The 1,204-nt window shown below is 41.7% G+C and overlaps 1 protein-coding gene and 1 long non-coding RNA gene across 2 annotated transcripts in view; one reads left to right on the top strand and one right to left on the bottom strand.

The window, feature by feature from the left end:
• Positions 1-476, bottom strand: part of LOC108753497 — a 36,060-nt gene extending 35,584 nt beyond the window's left edge. Inside the window, exon 1 of the long non-coding RNA XR_001939627.1 lies at positions 171-476. This is a non-coding gene — a long non-coding RNA (uncharacterized LOC108753497). The remainder of the gene's footprint in view (positions 1-170) is intronic.
• A 137-nt stretch (positions 477-613) lies between these two features.
• The window catches only part of LOC108753492 (probable ATP-dependent RNA helicase DDX46), a 4,700-nt gene continuing 4,109 nt past the window's right edge, over positions 614-1,204 (top strand). The window contains exons 1-2 of the mRNA XM_018495086.1: positions 614-802; positions 894-1,106. Of these exons, the coding sequence (XP_018350588.1) occupies positions 783-802; positions 894-1,106 (233 nt within the window). The 5' untranslated portion in view covers positions 614-782. The remainder of the gene's footprint in view (positions 803-893; positions 1,107-1,204) is intronic.

Below are 1,204 nucleotides of genomic sequence, written 5' to 3'. Positions count from 1 at the left end.
ATATATATATATAAATTGTATATAAAAATTGTCACTTTTCATATTTCTGTTCTAAAGAGAAAATTACATTAATCCGGACGCCGCTACTCGAACATATATTGGAGCATAAACATATAATCAGTAATTACAAATTACAGGACAAAGTACAGAATAGCAATACGCCAATATACCTGATGACGATCACACGTTTGCTACTCTTATTTTAATGCACTTGAGATAGTTGAGATACGTAGATTCAATCGAGGCAGAAATGGATCATGCGATGGAGCATCATGACGACTCGATCGCGTCGTCGGTTCTGAAATTATGTTGATTATCGCGCGATAACGCTCGTGTGCGACTCAACGCGTTACAATCGCGACAATCTTCCCACAGGGCACTCGCGAACGACTTTTTGCGTACGAAATTCACATTCAAACGGTAACACTCGCGAAAAATATACGGAGTGAGACGCACACGATCCCGATTTCCGAGAGCCACCGCGGCGCGTAATAGCGCCAGTTTGAAAAATATCGCAGGCGAAATTGCGATTCTCGAAAGTCGAAACGCTCGAAGCGGCAAACGACTTCTCGCGATTAGTTACACTCGAAAGACGACAGAGGACGTTGTTCGTACAACGTGAAAATAAACGGACGGTACTCGAAGCTCCAATATTGCGAAAATTGTCGTTAATTGTTAGTAATTACATTAATAAGGATATAAATGCGTGCGCGATAGAGGTTTAGTAACATTTTGAATATTTATATAATAATTAGAATAGTGTAATTGATTCGTAATTGACCATGGTGCGAAGTAGCGACAAGTAAGTGATCCGCTTAATTGAGGTTATGTGATACACCTTTCTCTTTCATTTTCGTTATCTCGAACTAATTATTAAATAAACGGTTACATAGAGACAGACATCACCGGCGGAGATCGAGGTCGAGATCGCGATCGAGATCGGCCGAACCCGAGAAGAAACGACGTCGATCTAGAAGCAGGGACCGTGAGAGGGAGAGAGATAAGGGACGACATCGAGAGCGGAGGAGTCGTTCGAGGGATAGAGACAGAGAGAGGAGTGACAGAAGGGAACGTTCCGAGAGGGACAGAGATCGCGAGAGAAAACGGTATACTCAAGAAAAGAGTTTCAATCTGAAACAGTTGTTTATGGTGTTCATTTTCCTCTCTGATTGCTTCATGTTTTTGTAGATGTTTTTGTAGATGT

This window comes from Trachymyrmex septentrionalis, unplaced genomic scaffold, assembly GCF_001594115.1.
Source record: "Trachymyrmex septentrionalis isolate Tsep2-gDNA-1 unplaced genomic scaffold, Tsep1.0 scaffold7, whole genome shotgun sequence".
NCBI classification, from domain to species: domain Eukaryota; kingdom Metazoa; phylum Arthropoda; class Insecta; order Hymenoptera; family Formicidae; genus Trachymyrmex; species Trachymyrmex septentrionalis.
Note: the sequence above shows the minus strand (reverse complement) of the source record. Positions and strands in the feature narration are given on the sequence as shown.